The following is a 22,773-nucleotide window of genomic DNA, read 5'->3' as shown; positions in this document are numbered from 1 at the left end:
GGGAGTGGATACATATTGATCTTTATTTTTGTTTAATGCACAATGACAGTAACCAGGGATAGCACTACAGTTAAAATGTGTACCTTTTTAGGAACTGAGGTTTGCATGTATTAAAACACTTGCAAATTCAATAGCACACGCAAAGCTGATTTACTAAACTTGTGCACAGAGGATTGTGTCTCTTAAGTGAGCAAAATCCATTTAGGGTGGCTGTCTTAATAAATATGCGGAGTATATTCTGATCATCAGAATGCTCACAATACTGGGAAGAGAAAATGCAAATATAATTATCTAGCACAAAGTGTGATTGATCAAGGCTGCAAATGTTCTGCGGCCACTGTTTTGCGTCTTTATTTAGCACGTCCAGAAAGGAAATTGGCTCTGGCTGCAGCTCTGTCCTATGTACGCTTGTCAAAAAGGATGGGTGATAAAGCTGGAAATCTATATCACAATATATATTGCAGACTCCTGCGATAACGATATATACCACAATATATTTTTTGACTTACATACATTGTATTAGAATCATTTTAAATTAGGTTACAAAGGCTCTTACTTGGCTGCTGACATATGCAGTAACATAATACATCAATCCCAGTTGTATTACTTTTTCAAAACTATTATTAATATAGTTGTTAATTTACTGTTCATATCTGGTTACTTTCTGCTGTAACATGGTTCTATCTACACTTCTGTTTAAATGTAAAAAAAACCAATGTATTCTTACTGTATGTAGTTTGGATAATTTACATTAGTTTTGGGTGATACTTTGGGTATTTATCCAATACCAAGTAGTTACAAGGGTAGTATTGGTCAATGCTGATACTGATACTTAAAATGTTCAATATCATTAAAGGATTTAATCTTTGATCACAATTATAATCAGACAAAAACGCAGAATTGCGGTGTAACAATACCCATTAGGTAGATTAATGATGGCCTACTATTGGCTCTGATTTATATCCTTTGGTTTTCACTGAGTTTGTAAACAAAAATGACAAAATATTTTTTGATGATAAAAAATCTCTATTCAGGTGGTATACTTGATACTATACTATTTGGTATCGTTACTGTCTATATTTTTATCAATTCCCCACCTTGTTTACATTCAAGAGCTCTAGCTTGCAGTTGGCGGTTAGCATATCTTCCTACGGTGTGAAAGTGTAGCATGTATAGCTATTACTCGTCCGCCAAGGATGATAATTGTATCCTTTTTATCTACAGTCATGGGGGCGAAGATTGCTGACTTAGAAGTCGCTTTGCAGTTGCAATGTGGAGTGACGTTAAGTGCTAGCAAGGACGCTACACTGCGTGTAGGATGTTGTTGTTCGCTTGTCGCTGTCAAATTTGCAGGACACAGCTAGAATATGTCATCAACATGCATTAGAACAATATAACGATAGTATTAAAGCTCTATCATCGGCCACATTTGTATCATTTATATCACATACCTATTTCGCGCAACACTATACTTGACACAATATATGGATTGTCAAAACTACAAAATATTAAACATAGTTTATTCAGCAATATAATTTTATAATTTAATAGTGGCTGGATGACTTAATGGGCGGATGAAAACAAATTGATGCATTTTGGTGTCTGATGCAGGATTTTTTTGTGCATGAAAAATACTTCTTGCAATTTGCCTTTTCTTGCATCTGGAACATTTTAGCACATGCTCGAAGTTAGTGCTATAGTCTACTAGTGTCAGCGTGCTAAAAAAGTGAGCTCTGTTCTCTATGCACTGCAGGACTGCTTCTAAAATGCTTCTAAAAAGTAGCAGATATAGGTCTGCTGCATGTTTCAAAACACAGCAAAACTCCACAGGTAGAGCATGATAACATGAATGTGCAGTAAATGAGTGTCTCCATGGTGATAGCTGTGTAGTGCATGCAAAAACTGGATAGGCTCCAGTCCCCCGCGACCCCGAGAGAGACAAGCGGTAGAAAATGGATGGCTGTTTAGCGTGTAGTATTTGGAGCTTAGTCAATCAGGTCCTAAGTATGCAATGTTCAGATTATAGACATCTTGAGGTCTGTGCGGAAGGGCACAAATTGAAACAGTCCTGCTAAAAAAGACTGCATAACCCGTCCACTAAATGTTCATGTTTAATTAGGACACAAATCAGATCTTGAATATAAAATATTCATTATTTTATGCTGCAACACTAAATGACTGGCTGCATCTTACATCAGTCAGTACTTAAAAGACCAAGCCATGCCATCGCTATTGCAACTGATAACTCCAGTAATATTGAAGTGGCTGTGTGCAAGATGTGATTAGAACCCTGCATTGAGTGCTTTGCGCACACTATGCACATTGCAAACAATTGTGTTCCCCACATCACTTGTTTACTTGGGTGGGTGTGGTTAGGGTTGGGAATTGATATTTGTACTATTCCTGATCCATTTTAGATTCCGCTCAACCATTCGGTTCAACACAACCGCAGTCAAAAGCCAGTTCTGGCCTTCACAATAAAAGTGCTTGCATATCTGCCTGCACTAACAAAATAAGGGTCTCACAAAAACAGCTTACACAAGCTACAGTAGCAAGCTACAAAGTTAGCCTCCAGTGTATTTCTTCTAAAGACTATGAAAATGAGTAGGGAAGCTAAACAAAATTCCATGCGGAATGGGAGGGGGATTTTTTTTTCCCCCAATGTCACATTCAAAGTTGTGTAACATAAGAACTTCTGTGCATCCCTGGATAAGGCCAGTTCATTTGAAGTTTGCATGCCGAAAAAGCGTGTACCCCTGGTTTAGCTACAGAGGTACTGCACTTTTTTTTAAATGTCTATCGTTCACAAACATTATGAAAGATATGACAAGGGATGGATTTTATTTTTATGCATTCTAAATATTAAATAAACGTAAATTAAAGTCCGCTTACAGCCGAGCCAATGGGAGCTCTTCTATTTCGTCCATAAAATTCAATAAATAACCATTCAAAAACCGCCAACAATAACATTTCGTGACTTAAATATTAACCAAGTATTAAAGTAAATAAAGTATTGTTGGCGGTTTTTGAATGAATTTTTAAAGTGATTTAGAGAGAGAATGGTTTGCTCCCATTAACTGCATTGCTAGCCACCAAAAAAGAAACAATTCTTCCATGTTAGGAAGCGAGAAAAAAAACTAAAACCTTTTGCCTTCTTGTCTTTTATAAGGATTGTGAACGATATGCAACATTTTAAAAAAAAGTGCAGTTCCCTTTTAATAGGAAGGATGTCCCATAAGGGTTTCATGCAGCCGATTCCTATCATCCATGAGTGAGATCAGCTGATACTTTTAAAGGCCTACTGAAATTTTTTTTTTTTTATTTAAACAGGGATAGCAGATCCATTCTATGTGTCATACTTGATCATTTCGCGATATTGCCATATTTTTGCTGAAAGGATTTAGTACAGAACATCGACAATAAAGTTTTGGTCGCTGATAAAAAAGCCTTGCCTGTACCAAAAGTAGCGTGAAGTCACAGGTTGAACAGTTGCACATTGTTTACACCAGCAGCGAGAGCGATTCGGACCGAGAAAGCGACGATTACCCCATTAATTTGGGCCAGGATGAAAGATTTGTGGATGAGGAACGTGAGAGTGAAGGACTAGAGTGCAGTGCACTCAAATCTAAACTCCAAACATCTCAGAACAAGCTAGTCAGGTTACTTCTAGACCTCCACCCCAGATCCCACCTCACTCCTACCCACTTCTCTAAAGTGGGCTGGCTCAAGGTGGAGGACAGAGTTAAACAACTTGCACTGAGCCTAGTCTATAAAATCCGCTACACCTCCCTGATACCGAAGTACATGTCAAACTACTTCCTTAACGTAAATGACCGCCATAACCACAACACCAGGGGGTGCTCCACTAACCACGTTAAACCCAGATTCCGAACTAACAAAGGTCTTAACTCATTCTCTTTCTATGCCACATCAATGTGGAATGCGCTCCCAACAGGTATAAAAGAAAGGGCATCTCTATCCTCCTTCAAAACCGCTATAAAAGTTCACCTCCAGGCAGCTACAACCCTAAACTAACACCCTCCCCGGATTGCTAATAATCAAATGTAAACAATCAAATGCAGATTCTTTTTCTTATGCCTTCTGATCTCTCTCTCTCTCTCTCTCTCTCTCTCTCTCTCTCTCTCTCTCTCTCTCTCTCTCTCTCTCTCTCTCTATCTCTCTCTCTCTCTCTCTCTCTCTATGTCCACTACCCCCCCCCCCACCCCCCCCACCCCACCCCCCCTCCACACTCCTGATTGTAAATAATGTAAATAATTCAATGTGATTATCTTGTGTGATGACTGTATTATGATGATAGTATATATGATAGTATATATCTGTATCATGAATCAATTTAAGTGGACCCCGACTTAAACAAGTTGAAAAACTTATTCGGGTGTTACCATTTAGTGGTCAATTGTACGGAATATGTACTTCACTGTGCAACCTACTAATAAAAGTCTCAATCAATCAATCAAGTGCAGGACGTATCTTTTTTTCGCTCTGACCGTAACTTAGGTAAAAGGGCTCATTGAATTCCACACTTTCTCCTTTTTATATTGTGGGTCACGGATTTGTATTTTAAACCACGTCGAATACTATATCCTCTTGAAAATGAGAGTCGAGAACGCAAAATGGACATTCACAGTGACTTTTATCTCCACGACAATACATCGGTGAAGCACTTTAGCTACGGAGCTAACGCGATAGCATCGTGCTTAAATGCAGATAGAAACAAAAGAAATAAGCCCCTGACTGGAAGGATAGACAGATCAACAATACTACTATCAGGAGACACCGAACCAAACACTGGACCTGTAACTACACGGTTAATGCTGTGCCGCCTGTCAAAGCCTAGCAATGCTGTTGCTAACGACGCCATTGAAGCTAACTTAGCTACGGGACCTCGTCAGAGCTGTGATAAAAACATTAGCGTTCCACCTACGCCAGCCCTCATCTGCTCATCAACACCCGTGCTCACCTGCGTTCCAGCGATCGACGGCACGACGAAGGACTTCACCCGATCATCGATGTGGTCGGCAGCTAGCGTCGGATAGCGCGTCTGCTATCCAACTCAAGTCCTCCTGGTTGTGTTGCTGTAGCCGGCCGCTAATACACTGATCCCACCTACAGCTTTCTTCTTTGCAGTCTTCATTGTTCATTAAACAAATTGCAAAGGTTTTACCAACACAGATGTCCACAATACTGTGGAATTTTGCGATGAAAACAGAGCTGTTTGTATTGGATACAATGGTGTACCAATACTTTCGGTTCAACCATTGACGTCACATGCAAACGTCATCATAACGAAACGTTTTCAGCTAGAAGTTTGCCTGGAAATTTAAAATTGCACTTTATAAGTTAACCCGGCCGTATTGGCATGTGTTGCAATGTTAAGACTTCATCATTGATATATAAACTATCAGACTGCGTGGTCGGTAGTAGTGGGTTTCAGTAGGCCTTTAACATGTATTAACTGTACATTTTTCACTTCATTTGCCAGTTTTAGTGTCAACACAATATTTAAACTAGTTCCTTATTCTCTTTTATTAGTACTGTTAAGTTAATGGTACATAATAACTAAAACAAAAACCTACTCATTTAAATCCTTTGGTTTTACCCTCACAGCCCATCTGTGTCCAGATTGATCCAACCACTCTAGTATCAATCACATATAATTACTACCCTTAGTATCGGCACCACCAATTAATGGATCAATCCGATCAACCTCTTACGTGTTGTGTACGGACTGTGACCATTCTGACACATCAACAGTTGTTGTTCTCATCTTCTCTCTAGATTCTTATTAACCTACATTTTAATTTCTTGTTAATGTCTGCTTACTTTCTGCTGCAACGTGGTTCCATCTACATTCCTAAAGTTGACTAAGCACTTATTTCTTGTGTTGTTAAAAGCTAACTTAGTGGTTAGCTTGGCAATTCCAAAGCCTGCTCTCGGTGCGTAGCATGTTTAGCCACGTCCTCCAGTGACAAAGTTACTTGCCAATGATACTTAAGATTAGGGCTGCACAATTAATCACATTTTAATCACAATCACGATTTTGGCTGCCACGATTAAATGAGGGTGATCGTCGGTGATATTAACTTTTAAAAAGCGGGCTCTGCTGCATATGAGTGTTAAGAACAGGACAAAACATACTGTACAGCAGGCGATCTGTACAACGATTGGGAACTCGTTTGTAACTTCTTGCCATTTGTTTTCTGGGAACGTGTCTTTTATTTAATTGCAAACTTTGTCAGTTGTCACGGCGGGCGGGCGGGGGGGGGGGGGGGGGGGGGGGTCGCTGCTTGCTGTGAGATTTGTTCCCCCGGGATGCAAACAGATTACTCCGGACAGGACTTGCAGGTAGGAACATATTTTAATCTTGGAACTCAAAGGGGTACAAAAAACGAAAAACAAGGCGAAGGCACAGCGCGCTGATCGCACTTGAAACAAAAGCCAACACTTAGCATAGACTAAGGACATAGAGAACTTACGTGACAGGTGCATGTAGCAAATACTTAGCATTAGGGCTGCAACTAACGATTAATTTGATAATCGATTAATCTGTCGATTATTACTTCGATTAATCGATTAATAATCGGTTAAAAGAGACAAACTACATTTCTATCCTTTCCAGTATTTTTTTGGAAAAAAACAGCATACTGGCACCATACTTATTTTGATTATTGTTTCTCAGCTGTTTGTACATGTTGCAGTTTATAAATAAAGGTTTATAAAAAAAAATAATAAAAAATTAAAATAATAATAATAATTGAAAAAAAATTGCTTCTGCGCATGCGCATAGCATAGATCCAACAAATCGATCACTAAATTAATCGCCAACTATTTTTATAATCGATTTTAATCGATTTAGTCGATTAGTTGTTGCAGCCCTACTTATCATGAAACCAGACATGAAGCGAACAATGACGCCATACTGAGCGTGGAGAGCAAGGTGACTAAATAGCTCTCTGATTAGTGGTTGACAGCAGCTGAGCGTGGGACCATTAACCAGAGGCAGGTGAAAATAATAAGTAGCTATGGTAAAAAACTCAGGAGGTACACAAACAGGAACTAAAAGAGTCCAAAACTAACAGAAAACACAAAACATGATCCGGACCACGGATCATGACATCAGTGTTCCCTGTAACAACAGCTAAAGTGTTTTGTCATCTCATTGAATTGATTGTCACTGAGGCACAACGCTTGTGTATTGGATGTGGGAGCTACTGTATCACTCCTATTCATTTATGTTGGCCAAATTGTTGCACTGAACCACATATAGTTGTTGGAGAAGAACAAAACTTGGTTATTAGACTCTATATTCATTGGCCAACTGCTTTGTTTTATATTGATATTAAAAAGTAAACACCGTGTTTTTCCACAATATTTGTGGGTGTTTTCATATCAAAAAGTTGTTACTTTAAAACAGTTCATGTGACGTAGTATTTTGTGAATGTTTTGCAGTGTATAGTTAATTCCTATTTCTGCTCAAACTCTTTATGGATCTGCCCTGTTGCAAATACAGTATGTGCCCCTCCAATGTTAAACTCATGCTTATGCCCTTGGCTAAGACGTTTGCACAACACACTGCTCTGATTGTCTCCTTGGAAACTAACAGCTAACACTTTTTCATCGAGTGCAGTGTTTCCCACACATTCATTTATTTGTGGCGCCCGCCACGAAAGAATTACGTCCGTTTTTTTTTCCGTCCGTCCGTTTTTTTTTGTTTTTTTTTTGTCCTGTCCAGCTTCTCAGGCAAATCATATAGTTGATGATATGCCCATATAGGCTGTTCAGGTTTACTTTACTAAGAGAAGTGTAGGATACTTCTCTTGTTGCCTTATTTGTATTTGCCCACTACTGTTTTCTGTTTATTTGTTACTGACTGTGGCAGGACACCTCTGCCTCTGTTTCACTTTATGTTGCTGGTAAATAATATGGTTGCAGTAGTAGGCTAAAGTTAAATTATTTAGTATGCACTAATTAAAGGGGCAGAGCTTTAAGAGACATTTTAGCTTTTATATTTGATAAAATATATTTTTTAAGAACCACAATTAATAAATATATTTCAGTGAATAACTTATTGTTCAAATCTGTATATAAATATGTACATTAAGTGGCGGCGTGGCGAAGTTGGTAGAGTGGCCGTGCCAGCAATCGGAGGGTTGCTGGTTACTGGGGTTCAATCCCCACCTTCTACCATCCTAGTCACGTCCGTTGTGTCCTTGGGCAAGACATTTCACCCTTGCTCCTGATGGCTGCTGGTTAGCGCCTTGCATGGCAGCTCCCGCCATCAGTGTGTGAATGTGTGTGTGAATGGGTGAATGTGGAGTACCTTGAAGGTAGAAAAGCGCTATACAAGTATAACCCATTTATCATTTATTTGTAAAATGGATGGATGGATGGATGGACGTTTAAAAACAAAACTGTTATTATTAATTAGTAAGTATACATTTTTTGAGCCTTTTTAGAGAAAATCATATCATTGTAGTAAATTATGCAAATTACTCGGTCATAGTGACCACGCCCATAGCCACGCCCCCACCACCACAGGTATCTTGGCAGTTTATGGGAAACACTGGAGTACCAACATTTCTGGCTGGTGTTCTGACAAAACCTGCCCCCCATTGGAATTCATGCACCCCTGCATCGGAAATGTAATTGCGCATGGAAGGACTCTTTCACATGAGATCAACTATATTTTTCTATTTTGTCATTTATTATACATGTTTCATACTACAAACGATTATATTTTTCTATAACACCAACAAAAACATAACAAATGGAAAAATAAAGCAAAGGCATCATGTAATGAGAAAACGCTGACGTCTTTGATACTAAAAGAACAAACACAAATATGTGTCTTTAAATATATGGATAATTAATTAGCATCTTTATTTAATTTGGACTGCTATTTAATTACAAATTACATGATGAAGTTACGTGCCACCCCGACCCCTCAACACTGTTTTACCTAACGGAATGATTAATCATGATTATTAATTCTGATTTCAATATTGATAAAAATAATTGGAATAATCATTCTGGCCAAAATCGTGCAGCTGATCTGTTGCCCGGGTCCTGGTTTGATTTATGTTTTGTGGATTTTTCCAACGTTAGTCTGTTGCCGTGCTCTGACCTCTTTCCTTTTGTTTCCTTTTGGTTTCCATAGACACTAATTCTCCACACCTGCCATTGTTTTAGTAATTAGTGTTCCCACCAGCTGTTTTGGTTAATCACTCCCCTTTATATTTTTCAGTCACCCAGCACATAAATCAAGCCATGACCTGAGCAACGGACCATGACAGCAGACCTACTTAAGATGCTAAAAAATGTAGTTTATTTGCTGTAATGGTGGTGATTATTATTATCTTAAAGATGGATTGAGGCAATTCATACTGAAATCAGTCAAAATGTAATTTTCTTACGCGAGAACTTCAACATTGACCTCTTGAACCCCAATAATCAAAAGACCATTGCTGACTTCATAGATACATTGTATAGCATGAGTTTATATCCTAAAATGACAAGGCCAAGCAGAATCACAGGACAACATGCATATTTGGTTGAATGCTCCAAAGCATTCACACATATGGTTTTCTGCACCAAAATTCATCTATTTATTATTCCACTTCTTCTTCTTCTCCATAGTTTGGCATGCTCCACTTCCACGTTTTTCACCCTATTCAAACCGTTCCAACTTCAAACTGTTCAGCCAATTCGGTAATCGCAAGCATCGTAAGCTTTCCCTTTAAAAAATTCCCAGAATTTCAGGTTTTCCGGGACATTCTTCCCATTCAAAATGAATTGGCCATTTTTCATACTTGCACCATTTCCACATTTTTCAACCAATTCAAACCATTCCACCTTCAACACATTCCACCATCCTGGAAATGTAAATGTCCTTTTTTCCAAGTTTCAAAAAATTCCAGGAGTTTCCAGAATTCCTGGTTGTTCCTGGTCTTGTGACAGATCGTGACAGTACACTTTGACACATCACGCCGTGACTTATTTAAAGTTGTTTGCTGTTTTCCTGTGTGCAGTGTTTTGCACTCCTATTTTGGTGGATTTTTCCTCTTTTTTTTGGTATTTTCCTTAAGCTGTTTCATGTCTTCCTTTGAGCGATATTTCTCGCATCTACTTTGTTTTAGCAATCAAGAATATTTCAGTTGTTTTTATCCTTCTTTGTGGGGACATTGTTGCTTGTCATATGTTCGGATGTACTTTGTGGACGCCGACTTTGCTCCACAGTAAGTCTTTGCTGTCGTCCAGCGTTCTGTTTTTGTTTACTTTGTAGCCAGTTCAGTTGTAGTTTTGTTCTGCATAGCCTTTATTTATAAATGGTTGATTTATATAGGCTAGTAAGGTAAAGTTTTGTACCTGACAAGTTTCGGCTACCTTGCTTCAACAAGGGGGCGCCCCGCCCCGCCCTACCCCAGGCGCACACCAGGGGACACCGCCATCCCACCACTTCAGGTGGGATGGAACAATCCATATAACACGTCACAGATGACATCACACTAACATAGCCGAAACTTGTCAGGTACAAAACTTTACCTTACTAGCCTATACAAATCAACACATTGGTAGGCTAAATTAACCTCTTCAACATACTGTATCTGCATAGCCTTCCCTAAGCTTCAATGCCTTTTCTTAGCGGCACTCGCCTTTTGTTTATTTTTGGTTTAAGCATTAGACACCTTTTTACCTGCACTCTGCCTCCCGCGGTTTCCGACATCTACAAAGCAATTAGCTACCAGCTGCCACCTACTGATATGGAAGAGTATTACACGGTTACTCTGCCGAGCTCTAGACAGCACCGACACTCAACAACAACACATCATTTGCAGACTATAATTACTGGTTTGCAAAAAATATTTTTAACCCAAATAGGTGAAATAACATAATGTCCCACGGCACTGGCACAGTGGTTGAAAAACACTGCCATCGAGCTCACATAGTACGTGGGGTTTTATAATTTGCACATGCTATTTAGCACCTGTTATTTGGGATCTCAGTAGATCAGGGCCTTAGTTCATGGGGGTGCACATTCTGACAGCCTAGAGCCCTGCCCCAAAAGTCATTATCCTGCCATTGCGCACTTACGGCAAATGATGACCGCAGTAGTTATCCGCCTCTTCTTCTCTCCTTTTTTTGTAGTAGTGATTGTGTGGAATATGCACACACGTGCTCACGTCCACGTTGGAGGTTTCCACGGGCACATGTCGCGTTAGACTGCACGTTATTGGTAAACACACGCACGCACCAATCATGACGTGTGCGGTTACGCGGAAAACGTGTGTGCGCGCCGCAGGTTGACACGTCGCGCGGTCCAGCCCTGCCAGGCACGCTCCTCACCTAGCTGTCAATCTCAATGAGGACTGCGTGCGTGGGGTGGGGTGGGGTGGGGGGATTTGACGACGGCCACGATTACGGCAAGCACGTACATAGCGTTTGTTTGAGTGTGTGTGTGTGTGTGTGTGGGGGGGGGGGTGTTGCGGATAAATGAGGTGTGTGCGTGTTTTGGTTCGTTAAAGCGTTTTAATTACCTTTCTCGCTGCGCTTCTTCACTCGTTCAGAAGCCTGGAGATGTCCTCTGGCCCTTCCACGCGGCTCATTTCACATCGTCCATGTTTTAAAAGGATGGATGGACGTGGGGGGGGGGGGGATAAAGAGGTGGAGCCTTAGAGGAGAACAATCGTGGATTGAGTGGCAGTGTGTCGTGTCGTTTCCACGGCAGCCTGCGTCGACCTGACCAGCACCGAGAGCAATGGGCTTCAATAAAGATGAGACTTCCGGGGAAGATTTCACAATAAAAGTTCGTAAAGGCCACATCGTTTCTTCCCTATGAAGAAAATACATAAACACCGCCACAATATCAAACGTAGTATGGAAGTATTACAACTGATGTATGCACATGAAATAAGATTGGCCTGTCGTGGCTTGACGACGGTGTACGTAGCTTTATGTTGAAGGAGGATGTTGTCGAGAGCCGCCATGTCTGCACGGACTCACCTCGCGCTTAACGCAGGCCCGGAATCCTCAGGCATCAGGGCGCATGCGAGAGACTAAGAGCTCCGGGACTTGCCGAAAGTAGCCGAGGCCACCGCCCACCCGACAGCCAGCTTGCTGTGACATGGCACCTCCACTGGGCGCCGCTGTTTCTTTCAAAATACAGCAGCTGTCCATGGTGCTGATTTCATTCCACTGACAACGACGGCTCTAATGAAATTAGGACAGTGGTTCTTAACCTTGTTGGAGGTACCGAACCCCACCAGTTTCCTATGCGCATTCACCAAACCCTTCTTTAGTGAAAAAAAAAATATATATATATATTTTTTCAAATTCAAGACAAAGTTATATGTTTTTGGTAACACTTTGGTATGGGGAACATATTCTAAGTAACAAAGACTTCATTTAGAGTTATTTGGACATTAGGGGAACATATTCTAAGTAATAAAGACTTCATTTAGAGTTATTTGGTTTGGGTTAGGGCATACTTGCCAACCTTGAGACCTCTGAATTCGAGAGACGGGGGGGACGGGGGGGGGGGGGGGGGTGTATATTGTAGCGTCCCGGAAGAGTTAGTGCTGCAAGGGGTTCTGGGTATTTGTTCTGTTGTGTTTATGTTGTGTTACGGTGCGGATGTTCTGCCGAAATGTGTTTGTCATTCTTGTTTGGTGTGGGTTCACAGTGTGGCGCATATTTGTAACAGTGTTAAAGTTGTTTATACGTCTACCCTCAGTGTGACCTGTATGGCTGTTGACCATGTATGCCTTGCATTCACTTAAGTGTGTGTGTAAAAGCTGCAAATATTGTGCGACTGGGCCGGCACGCTGTTTGTTTGGAGGAGCAGCGGACGTGAAGACAGGTAGAGTACGCTAAAGACAGTGCCTTTAAGGCACGCCCCCAATATTGTTGTCCGGGTGGAAATCGGGAGAATGGTTGCCCCGGGATATTTACGGGAGGAGCACTGAAATTCGTGAGTCTCCCGGGAAAATCGGGAGGGTTGGCATGTATGGGTTAGGGTCAGGGTTAGAGGGTTAGGGTTATAATAAGGCCATGCCGAATAAGGCATTAATAAGTACTTAATAATGAATAGTTAAGAGCCAATATGTTACTAATTTGCATGTTAATAAGCAACTAATTAATGGTGAATATGTTCCCCATACTAAAGTGTTACCATGTTTTTTTACTGGTGCACAAAATGAACCGTGCATGAACATCACCTTGTTTAAAAACAAAACCAATACAGTGCATAAACTCACAACAAATTACACACCTGCAAATCAGTCAGCCGTTGCCGTATCCGTAATACACCGATAGGGAGAAGTTTGTATTTACACGATGAGTCGGGTGTGTTTTGACGTCCGCCGAACCCCTGAGCCCGACTCACCGAACCCCTAGGGTTCGATCGAACCCAGGTTAAGAACCACTGAATTAGCATCTATTTATTATTCGTTGACAAAAACCTCAGAAAAAAGAACACTATGAAATCATCTTTTTAACAAATACATTGCGGCATCCCACTTTATAGAAACATAAATGCATACATTGCTTGGTGATAATTGTGTAAACGCAAGATGTGTTGAGTTACAATAAAAAATGTTATATTAAAAAAAGAAGTACATGAGCCAATTTCTGACTTCTTCCAGGATGTTTATTGGCAGAGTTGAATGGAGTCTAAAATATATATTGCTGTGCTTTTTGAATATTTTGTTGTTGTTGTTGAGTGTCCTAGATGGGAAATACAGCTTTTATCTTGTTGCTTGGCAACCAAAAAAATCCTGTAAGTTTCCATTTAAGGACGCCACATTCTCTTCATACGCTGCTGCAGACGCGTTGTCTCTGACTTGGACTGGAAGCATTTGGCATACACGATGACAAAAATAAAGTTTTAATGAGGGAGGCTCAGACTCTGCCAGTAAACCAGATGCTTCCATAGGATAATTCTTCAAAGTGTGGCACAGTGAGCCTCCCCTTGGAAAATAAAATCCAGGAAAACAAAAAAAGATTTTCTGGATCTGTGAAGATTTCTGCTCATCCCATATTGACATAGGTCAGGGGTGTCCAAAGTGTGACCTGGTGGTCAATTTTTGTCCCTCGGCATATTGTAAAAATAACATTGAATCCCAGCTGGCACAAGACATTGATATGTTGATTATACATACATGTCCTTTAAAACTGACTTTGAAACAACATTGCAAAATAATTGTATTTGTAAATTGAAACAACGTTGGTGTCTAAGGTTGGATCCACGTTCTTGGTTGGGAAATCACCAAATTTAAAGTTAAAGTCCCAACGATCGTCACACACACACTAGGTGTGGTGAAATTTGTCCTCTGCATTGGACTCATCCCCATGTTTACCCCCTGGGAGGTGAGGGGAGCAGTGAGCAGCAGCGTGCGCCACGCTTGGGAATCACTTGATTTAACCCCCAATTCCAACCCTTGATGATGTGTGCCAAGCAGGGAGGCAATGGGTCTAATTTTTTGTAGTCTTTGGTATGACTCGGCCAGGGTTTGAACTCACAACCTCCCAGTCTCAGGGCGGACACTCTAACCATAAGGCCACTGAGCAGGCATTAGTTAGGTTTTTGACTTAAAAAAAAATGTGATTAACATCTCTAGATAGACAGTGTATTATTTTTTTTTTTACAAAAAATGCTAACAAACTCAATTTAAAATGGCCAGAATATGATAATAATTTCACCGTAAATGGTCGCATGTGGAAAAGTGCAATATATTTATCTGTACAGTAATCTATTTATATATTTATATATATTGATTTATTTTATATATATATATATATATTTATATATTATTTATATATATTTATTTATTTATATATGCACCTTATTGCTTTTTTATCCTGCACTACCATGAGCTTATGTAACGAAATTTCGTTCTTATCTGTGCTGTAAAGTTTAAATTTGAATGACAATAAAAAGGAAGTCTAAGTCTAAAGCCATGGGTGGTGCGGCTCAGATGGTAGAGCATCGTCGAAACGCATGTTCCAACGTTAGGTTTGAGTTGCTCAATGTCAGGATCTAATTCAACAAGTTCTCAACATTGTTTTAATGTCTTCTGCCTGCTGGGATAATTGGTAAAGATGTCAATGTTTTATTATGTTAGCTGAGCATACCATTGGATTAGTTTGAGCATGTTTAAAGTACAAAACGTATCAAATGTGTCTCCCTATATCGCCCATATCCTTCAATTCTTTCTGGAAGAGACCCTCGCTGGAATAAAATTTGGACTCCCCTGACAAATAGCTATAGTAATCTTGGAGGGTTTGAAAAATATGTATTTCTTTATTTTTCCCAAGCTGCTGCACCTCCCCTGTCTCACACTTTGGGAAAAAAACAAAACACTTGTAGTCATTAGCTGCCACAAAAACAGTGACATTGTGATCGGCCCCTCCTCCTGCAGACCTCCTTAAGGCTCAAACAAAGTCGGGCGTCGTCAGTCCTTGTGGTGGTTCATGTAGAAGGTGCATAGAATCCCAATCAGCTGACTCCTGCTTGTCATTCTGATGAACCCGCTGCTCGTTGATCTCCCGGCCCGATAAAGATGGTGCCGGTCACTTCCGCTGTGGGCAACATGAATGAGGCGACATCAACTCATCTGAAGGAAGATTTCTACGTTGACCTTTGGACTGCCTTTTCAAAAGCCAATTTCCAGAACGACACACCACCATTGTGTTGTTTCTCTCAATTTCACTTTGCAAACGTGAGGAATACCTACAGTATATATAGCTCTGATTCATCTAACCTAATATAATTATCTATTCATTCCTTTTGCTCTCTAATTTAGTTTTTTATTGTAAGGACATTGCAGGCGATTGGAGTTGCTGCCTTCTCCTTGTGCCCACCAGAGGGCGGTGTCAGACCAGAGATTCTCTTAAATTCCATACTGTTTTTTTTTTTTTTTTATTCAGAAAGGACAATCTCATTCCTTTGCTGGTTTGAACACGTGCAAAAAAAAAAGTACATTTGATTCATATGAATGGCGCCCTTTGACCCCTCTGGGACATGCGGTCTGTGGCCGAGGTCACACGCTGCTTGTGTGCATCCGGGAGGCGGGGCTGTAGCTGATGAGTGACAGCTCCTGCTCCACCTCGGTCTCTGGCTCTGTCTCCGACAGGGCGCCCGCGTTGTGGTACTCCGAGAGGCTCTGCGACGTGCCCCCCATTTGGGTGCCGTCGTCCGTGATGTCCTCCAAGTCGACCGCTAGCCGCCCGTTGCCCCCCCGCCCGCCGTTGCGACAGTTACTGTTGCGGTCCACGCCCTCCTTCCTGTGACTGTCCGCCAGCAGGGGCGTGACGGCGTGCGAGGGACACGACGACGTGGTCGCACCGCCCAGTGGGTTCTTCCCGCCCTGCGCCGCCGCATTGGCGCCCACGTTATAGCGGCAGCGGATGTAGCTGGAGAAGGCTCTCCTGTAGGTCTTGTTGAAGAGCGTGTAGACCAGCGGGTTGACCCCCGACGAGATGTAGCCCACCCACACAAAGACGTTGAGCAGGTCGTGCAGCAGGGACTCGTTGCAGGAGCCGCCGCACAGCACGAAGGTGACGTTGGTGATAAAGAAGGGGCACCACATGATGAGGAAGAGGAAGAAGACGATCCCGAGCACCTACAGGAAGGATGACCAGGAAAAAAGGTGGACTGTAGTAGATTGTACATTTCAAAATCTTGAGACGCCTTTGAATATTCTAAAAAATTATGCAATAGACTAGCAAGTGATTGCGAGAAAAACTGCTGACGGGTAATCGTAAAGTCAGTTTGTTCACATTTAAAGTTAAAGTACCACTGATAGTCACACGCACACTAGGTGTGGTGAAATCTGTCCTCTGCATTTGACCCATCCCCTTGTTCACCCCCTGGGAGGTTATGGGAGCAGTGAGCAGCACCGGTGGCTGCGCTCGGGAATACTTTTTGGTGATTTAACCCCCAATTCCAACCCTTGATGCTGAGTGCCCAGCAGGGAGGTAATGGGTACCCTTTTTTGTAATCTTTGGTATGACTCGGCCTGGGTTTGAACTCACGACCTACTAATCTCAGGGCGGCCACTGAGCCACACTGATGATGATCATGCATGCAGCTTGTCGGTTATTCTCACCTTGGAGGCCCGCCTCTCGTTCTTGATAGCCTGCATCATCCCCCGCCGCCCATGGCAACCTGAGGCATCGCTCCTCCCGGGCCCGGCGGCTGGAGAGCTCAGCTGCGACGCGGCTTCCGAGCTGGGAACGATGCTGATGCTCTCCGACGTGGAGGCGCTGAGTAGCATGCCAGGCTCCGCCCCCCTTAGACAGCTCAGGGAGTTGCGGCGGGTCTGCGTGGCCGGCGGTTTCAGCTCTGCTTTGGAAGGAGGTTCTAATTAAGAATACAGCCGTTTAAGGTAGATTTCTTCCAGAGACTTACCTTGTGGTTCCGGCGGGGCGTGCGTGTGGATCTGCGGGATGTGGAAGGTGGGAGCCTGCAAGGTGACGCTGATGGCGGGCGGCTGCAAAGGCTGCTGGGAGGACGTCTTGGCCTCACAAAGGAAGACAGTCGCCTGCCTCTGCAGCACCTGGATGGTGAGGCCGTACGTCACCACCATGATGACCAGCGGGATGAAGAAGGCCACGAAGGAGCCAATCAGAATGAAGCGCTCCTCATTGAGCACACAGCTGCCATTGACGAAAACCTTGTCCTCGTTGTGAAGGCCGATCACCGGGATGGGCATGGAAACACCTGCATTGACGACACATCTTACATTGTTAGCTTCCATCCTACGCAGGGCTTCTGGTGCCATACACATTGTTTTCATCCTCAAACGAGGATAACTGTGTAAATCAAGGGTCCCCAAACTCCGGCCCGCGGGCCGGATACGGCCCCCCAGCGTCCAAAATCCGGCCCGCGGGAAGTCCCAAATTTAAAAAAAAAAATTTAAAAAAATAATATTTTTTGTATTATTTTTTTTTTTTTATTTGTCCTTACTAGTCCATTTTCTACCGTCTCCTAGCCACTCAGGCAAAACATATTGTCTAAAAATGCATTTTACCATAGATAACGTGACATGCAGCAAGTGCGCTCTTTAAGTCAATTAGTGCGCGAGGATTATATATGTATGAATAAATAAATAAATAAATATATATATATATATATATATATATATATATATATATATATATATATATATATAATTGTTTTACCCCAATGCGGCCCCGGAGTCAAAAAGTTTGGGGACCCCTGGTGTAAATGAAAACCTGGCCAGGATTTGGTGAAAAATATTATGAGAGGCATAATTGTCAATAGAAGCATTTAAGTCCCATCTTAAAACTAATTTGTATACGCTAGCCTTTAAATAGACCCCCCTTTTAGACCAGTTGATCTGCCGTCTCTTTTCTGCTCTGCCCCCCTCTCCTGCGTGGAGAGGTTATTAGGTGACCACAGATGACGCTCTAGCTGTTCAAAGTCGGGACCCGGGGTGGACCACTCATCTATGCATCAGTTGGGGACTGGACTCTCACACTATTGACTAGATCCACTCGACGTCCATTGCACCGGTCGCCCCACCCATATCTGCGGTCCCCTCCAAGGTTTCTCATTGTATCCCATTGGTTTGAGTTTTTTCTTGCCCTGATGTGGGATCTGATCGTTGCGGCCTGTAAAGCCCTTTGAGACACTTGTGATTAAGGGCTATATAAATACCCTTTGATTGATTGATTGATTTGGGGACGTAAAGGAACGCTTTTTGTAAAAACCTTCATTTGCTACAATAATGCATTAAATCGGCTTAACTGATGTCAAAAGGTTTTAAGAACCTCATTCTAAATATTCCACTTTGCACCTTAATTCTGTGTTTTTGTCATTAGATTGCTTCTAGTTGATTCTGAAGTACTTCAAATAATTTGATGTGAAAGAAAAAAAAAACACTTACGAGAGGTACCATTTTGGAACAAAGGGGTAAATAGAATGTGGAATGTTACATACTTTGTGTTTTTGTACTCAGTGAGAAAGTGATAATGGGAAAAATAAGATCTAAACATTAAATTTGTTTTGCCATGGATGAAGTAGCATCTTACATTTTACTATACACATTTATGGGAGGGGACTGTTTAGGGACTTAAAAGCATCAGTGTGACTTAATTTCAGAGGAGCCTCCAAGTTTGATTTTGTCCTTTGTTCTCATGCAGCAGGAAGTCATTGATCATCATCTCATCAAAAGACCACGCAAAAATTGACTCAAAAATCAGTGCATAGGAAGTGGCACAAAAACCCAATCCACAGCACAATCCACTGCGTTTCACAATCAAGATGTGTAGCTTTAAACCGCCCCCACAATGCGAAAGCTCTCCCACCCTCAGGTGCTGACCGGCTCAATCTGTCGATTAATCCGTACAAATGGCAGGCACTGTCAATCATCAGCGTCACGCAAAGCCTAGACAGGCCATTGTGATTTAAATGTCCTCCAAGTCAAACGTGCATGTTTTCACCCCTGAGGGAAACAGTGTGTTGGATGTTTAGTTGTTAATCCCCATGTATTGATCTGTGAAAAGCCTTTTAGGAATGGTCCAACATGTAGGAAGCTTTGGGAAGAGGACATTTGTCTTCCAGCCATACAATCACCCCACTGTGACTCTTCTACTCCTGAAAGACATGCACACTAAAAGGTCAATGCTTGCCTGTGCTGTTTGTTTTCAAACAAATACACCACACGGTGGCGCTGTTATTTAACCCGCTATGTCAGAGTGATTCAAAATACTCACTAAATTTAACAAAACATTCACTGTAACTACAGGTGTATGATATTTAGCAAAGTCACCAGAACTTCAAGTGGACACCTTTTAAGTGGACCAACAAGTTTGAGCAAGATTGGTTGAAAAACTTACTTAGCACTGGGACACTGATTATAAACCATTGACGATATCCGTACTATGTAGGCTACCATGTCACATTTGACCACACACCAATAAACAACTTTTAAAGGTCCTATTGTGCAAAAAAAACGTTTTGCCCGTTGTCACCCGTTTTTGTGTATTTGGATCCATAAGAGTGCCGGAAATTTAAATTCAAACCGTATAGGTTATTATGACCCGTGCTTGTAGGTCATGTCCTGTTGTTTTTGTTGTCTTCCCTATGTTAGTGTTTGTCTTGTCCAGCGCTCCTATTTTGGTTTCCTCTTCTTGTGTCGTCCTGCTATGAACTGACCACTTATTGAGCACCGTTCACCGCACCTTTCTTCGTTTAGTGATTCTCATCCAAACATTGCTGGGTATTGTGGCCAAACGGCTCAATTTTTGTTTAATCTGACCACAGAACTTTCCTCCAGAAGGTCTTATCTTTGTCCATGTGATGTCAGATGACACAAAAATTGAGCTGTTTGGCCACAATACCCAGCAATATGTTTGAAGGAGAAAAGGTGAGGCCTTTAATCCCAGGAACACCAATCCTACCGTCAAGCATGGTGGTGGTAGTATTATGCTCTGGGCCTGTTTTGCTGCCAATGGAACTGGTGCTTTACAGAGAGTAAATGGGACAATGAAAAAGGAGGATTACCTCCAAATTCTTTAGGACAACCTAAAATCTTCAGCCCAGAGGTTGGGTCTTGGGCGCAGTTTGGTGTTCCAACAGGACAATGACCCCCAAACACACGTCAAAAGTGGTAAACGAATGGCTATATCAGGCTACAATTAAGGTTTTAGAATGGCCTTCTCAAAGTCCTGATTTAAATGTGTGGACGATACTTTTTTTGCCATCCTTTTGTTGTGGTGCAAACTGGCTTGTACATGCACACGCGTCCTCCGCTGTTGCCATTTCTAAAACAAATTAACGTATATTTCTAACTCATATCTGTCAGTAGACTCGCTATGGAAGTGCTAAAAACTAAAACAGAGATGACCGGGAGAAGACGCAGTCAAAGTAGAGGCACGTAAATAAGCTCGCCCACAAAGCGCAGATCCTGAAGAAACGGTCAAAGCGGTTTGTAAAACATAATCTGTGCAACATTTTGACCAAAGACCCACCATTACACGTTATCTAGACCAGAAAGAAGGTTTTTAAATGTAAGAAAAATCTAATAATAATCATAATGACCCCTTTAAATAGGAAAATGATCCATCACCTCGTTGTTTTTGTTTGATAAATACTACTGCACAGTACTCTGAGGTTCAAAGTGTTCAAACTTTTACTAAAATATGGACTTGTTGTCCGTGAATCAAGGTTCCACTGTATTAAGAACAGACGCCGGAGATAAACATGTTACACTGTAAAAAAAAAAAAAAAAAAGAATTCACAGCAAATTGCTTACTAATAATTTTTCACACTATTACTTTACAGTAATTTGCTGTGAAATATCTTCACAAGCAATGTGTTGTGATATTACAGAGGACTATATGATTACAGTATTTTACCGTGAAATAACAGTTAATTGCTGCGAAATATAAGGGCATCGTCATTTTTGCAGTCATTTATCGTAATGACACAGTACATTTTGTTTACGACATTTTACTGTGGAAAAAATACTGGTAAATGCTGTGAAACCTTGGCAGATGTTTTACAGCGTACGTATTATGCAGGGATGTACATCTGTCATTTCAAATAGAAGGCAGACATAACATGTGGCCTGTGCATTTACAGCTTTGTTACGCTGAACAAGAAAGCTAAAAAAACACACCTTGGAGATGCTTTAATTTCAAGGCTCAGTTTAATTTCTTCTTCGCTTTCCCGTCAGCCTTGAGCTCGTATATGTACGGTTGAATGCAAAAATCCGTTGCCGTAGCCATTTCTTTTTTTTTTAAACTTAAATTTTTATTCTGTCACATGCATACATATATCAACAGGGTCAACATCTTACAATATATACATAGTCAATTTATATTCCATATCAAGCATTTGTGGTGTCATTTTCCTGAGTTTTGTATTCAGTCCATTTTGTCCATTTCTCAAGAAATAGTTCCTCCTGTATTCTGAGTCTATGTGTAAATCTTTCCATTACATATAGTTCTTCCACAATGCACAGCCACTGTTCACAGGTCGGTGAGCTGCTACTACGCCACAGTCTTGTAATTGCCTTTTTGCTGGCTGCTAACAAAACCTTGACTAAATAGAAATCATCGAATTGCATATATTCCTGCGTCAAGTTTCCCAAGTATAGTATCATACTTGTTTTTGGAATGTCATATTGTAGTACTTCTTTTATCACTGACCACACGTCATACCAATATTTTTCAATATTGGGACAGTTCCAGAACACATGTTCGTGGTCAGCGTCCATATTTCCACATAGCCTCCAACATGGTTGTTTCTTTGCTGCGACTCTTCCGCTTATTTTTGGAGTTATAAAGTATCTAGTCATGTTTTTCCAGCAAAACTCCCTCCATACCCTAGAACTCGTGGCCGTGCACTGCGTTTTACAAATATTATACCAGTCCTTTTCAGTGATCTGCTCCCCAAATCCTCTTTCCCATTTCTCTTTAATGTACATGGTTGAAGTCCCCTTGCTTGTCATCAATCCCTGGTAAACAGCTGAGATCACTCTACATTTTTTATTATTATAAGCTTGTACCATTATTCTAATTAGCGGGTTCATTGATGCCCTTTTAATTTTTTTAATATAGTAGTCCCTTATCTGTAAATACCGGAAGAACTCATGTTTGTCTAGATCATATGTCGCCCGTAGGTCTTCGAAACTCCTCATCTGCCCATCTTCCAACAGTGTGCACATTGCCGTCAAGCCTTTTCGTTCCCACTGTTTAAACCCATGATCTTCGAACCCAGGCTTG

General features: G+C 41.4%; 2 protein-coding genes across 6 annotated transcripts in view; both read right to left on the bottom strand.

Annotated features, from left to right (window-relative positions):
• Nucleotides 1-11,760, bottom strand: part of zgc:109889 (uncharacterized protein LOC553542 homolog) — a 37,927-nt gene extending 26,167 nt beyond the window's left edge. For 2 of the 3 annotated variants that reach the window (XM_062065909.1, XM_062065911.1), the window contains exon 1: nucleotides 11,556-11,758. The gene's annotated coding sequence lies outside the window, so the exon portion shown is untranslated. Of the gene's footprint in view, nucleotides 1-11,555 lie in introns of all 3 variants that reach the window. The other variant, XM_062065910.1, reaches the window with a different exon arrangement.
• Nucleotides 11,761-14,349: 2,589 nt separating this feature from the next.
• The window catches only part of htr2cl1 (5-hydroxytryptamine (serotonin) receptor 2C, G protein-coupled-like 1), a 218,888-nt gene continuing 210,464 nt past the window's right edge, over nucleotides 14,350-22,773 (bottom strand). For all 3 annotated transcript variants that reach the window (XM_062065908.1, XM_062065906.1, XM_062065907.1), the window contains 3 exons: nucleotides 17,429-17,740; nucleotides 17,127-17,362; nucleotides 14,350-16,640 (listed from right to left, as the gene is read on the bottom strand). In XM_062065908.1, coding sequence (XP_061921892.1) covers nucleotides 16,059-16,640; nucleotides 17,127-17,362; nucleotides 17,429-17,740 — 1,130 coding nt within the window. In that variant the 3' untranslated portion in view covers nucleotides 14,350-16,058. The remainder of the gene's footprint in view (nucleotides 16,641-17,126; nucleotides 17,363-17,428; nucleotides 17,741-22,773) is intronic.

This window comes from Entelurus aequoreus, linkage group LG12 (genome assembly GCF_033978785.1).
Source record: "Entelurus aequoreus isolate RoL-2023_Sb linkage group LG12, RoL_Eaeq_v1.1, whole genome shotgun sequence".
NCBI lineage: Eukaryota > Metazoa > Chordata > Actinopteri > Syngnathiformes > Syngnathidae > Entelurus > Entelurus aequoreus.
The sequence above is the reverse complement of the archived record's forward strand: the minus strand, read 5'-3'. Positions and strand labels throughout refer to the sequence as shown.